The 1,818-nt window shown below is 41.4% G+C and overlaps 1 protein-coding gene across 1 annotated transcript; it reads left to right on the forward strand.

Moving 5' to 3' along the window:
- Window positions 1-447: 447 nt before the first annotated feature.
- LOC123323675 (olfactory receptor 2T29-like) lies at window positions 448-1,410 on the forward strand. Its single transcript, XM_044912123.1, has one exon. The coding sequence runs from the start codon at window positions 448-450 to the stop codon at window positions 1,408-1,410; it is 963 nt and encodes a 320-aa protein (XP_044768058.1).
- Window positions 1,411-1,818: the final 408 nt, after the last annotated feature.

Below are 1,818 nucleotides of genomic sequence, written 5' to 3' on the forward strand. Positions count from 1 at the left end.
TGCTGACTCATTACATTCTACACCTGAAACTAATATTACACTGTGAGTTAATTAACTCAAATTTAAATAAACATTTAAAAATTAAAGGTCATATGAAGATTTGAAAAAAAATAAACATAGGGGTACAGATAGTGGTTTTGTTTTCTTTGGGGAAATACATATCCAGCAGTGGAATTATTAAAGTATTCATATTTTTGACCCAGAGTTGTGAATTCTTAGATTTCTATTAAATTTGTTCAATTACAAGTAATTTATAATCCTAAAATTTACAGGTCCTTGGAACTTCCGTTTATTGGCACACCGGGTTGCCATATGTAAAAATGCAAACACACACACACACACACACACACACACACTCAAGCTCACTAAACATTTATTTCAGGTGCTTGTATCCCAGAAGTGATCTATTAACACCATAGTTCTCCTTGGCGCACCAGGTAAAATCCAATGGAGAACACCACTTGGGTGGCAAACCATACCGGACGATCAGATTTTGACCTAGTGGGACTCTTCAGTCAATTCAAGTACCCAGCTCTCCTTTGTTTGGTCATTTTTGTAGTTTTCCTGATGGCCTTGTCTGGAAACACCATCCTGATCCTTCTGATCCACTGTGATGCTCACCTTCATAACCCCATGTACTTTTTTATCACCCAGTTGTCTCTCATGGATGTGATGTACATTTCTGTCACTGTGCCCAAGATGCTCATGGACCAGATCATGGGTGTGAAACAGATCTCAGCTCCTGAGTGTGGGATGCAGATGTTTCTCTATCTGACACTAGGAGGTTCAGAAGTTTTCCTTCTAGCTGCCATGGCCTATGACCGCTATGTGGCCATCTGCCATCCACTCCGTTATCCTATCCTCATGAACCATAGGGTGTGTCTCCTCTTGGTGTCTTCCTCCTGGTTTCTGGGATCTGTGGATGGATTTGTGCTCACACCCGTCACCATGACCTTCCCCTTCTGCAGATCCCGGGAGATCCACCATTTCTTCTGTGAGGTCCCTGCTGTAATGAAGCTTTCCTGCTCAGACACTTCCCTCTATGAGACACTTATGTACCTGTGTTGTGTCCTTATGCTCCTCATCCCTGTGACAGTCATTTCAAGCTCCTATTATTTCATCCTGTACACCATCCACAGGATGAACTCAGCAGAGGGACGGAAGAAGGCCTTTGCCACTTGTTCTTCCCACATGATGGTGGTCATCCTCTTCTATGGTGCTTCCATCTATACCTACATGCTTCCCACCCCCTACCACACCCCTGAGAAGGACATGATTGTATCTCTCTTTTATACCATACTCACTCCTGTTCTAAACCCTTTAATTTATAGTCTTAGGAATAAGGATGTCACAAGGGCTCTAAAAAAAATGTTGAATGTGGGATCGGTCTTTCAGGAAAGTATAAAATAGGAACTATATGTGCTATTTTTTTTTCTTCACCCTACAAACTAAAACTTTAGGATCCTATGCCAATGTTTTTCCTTAGCTTCGCACACCATGATGTGTCATCACCAATTTTTTAAAATTTTTTATTGTTATGTTAATCACCATACATTACATCATTAGTTTTTGATGTAGTGTTCCATGATTCATTGTTTGTGCATAACACCCAGTGCTCCATGCAGAACGTGCCCTCTTTAATACCCATCACTAGGCTAACCCATCCTCCCACCTCCCTCCCCTCTAGAACCCTCAGTTTGTTTTTCAGAGTCCATCATCTCTCATGGTTCGTCTCCCCCTCTGATTTCCACCCCCTTCATTCTTCCCCTCCTGCTATCTTCTTCTTCTTCTTTATTTTTTTCTTAACATATATTGCAT

This window comes from Neomonachus schauinslandi, unplaced genomic scaffold, assembly GCF_002201575.2.
Source record: "Neomonachus schauinslandi unplaced genomic scaffold, ASM220157v2 HiC_scaffold_181, whole genome shotgun sequence".
Taxonomy (NCBI): Eukaryota; Metazoa; Chordata; class Mammalia; order Carnivora; family Phocidae; genus Neomonachus; species Neomonachus schauinslandi.

What these genes read in the sequence shown, in the direction of transcription:
- LOC123323675 (XM_044912123.1), top strand. Translation starts at nt 448, where the DNA reads ATGGAGAACACCACTTGGGTGGCAAACCATACCGGACGATCAGATTTT.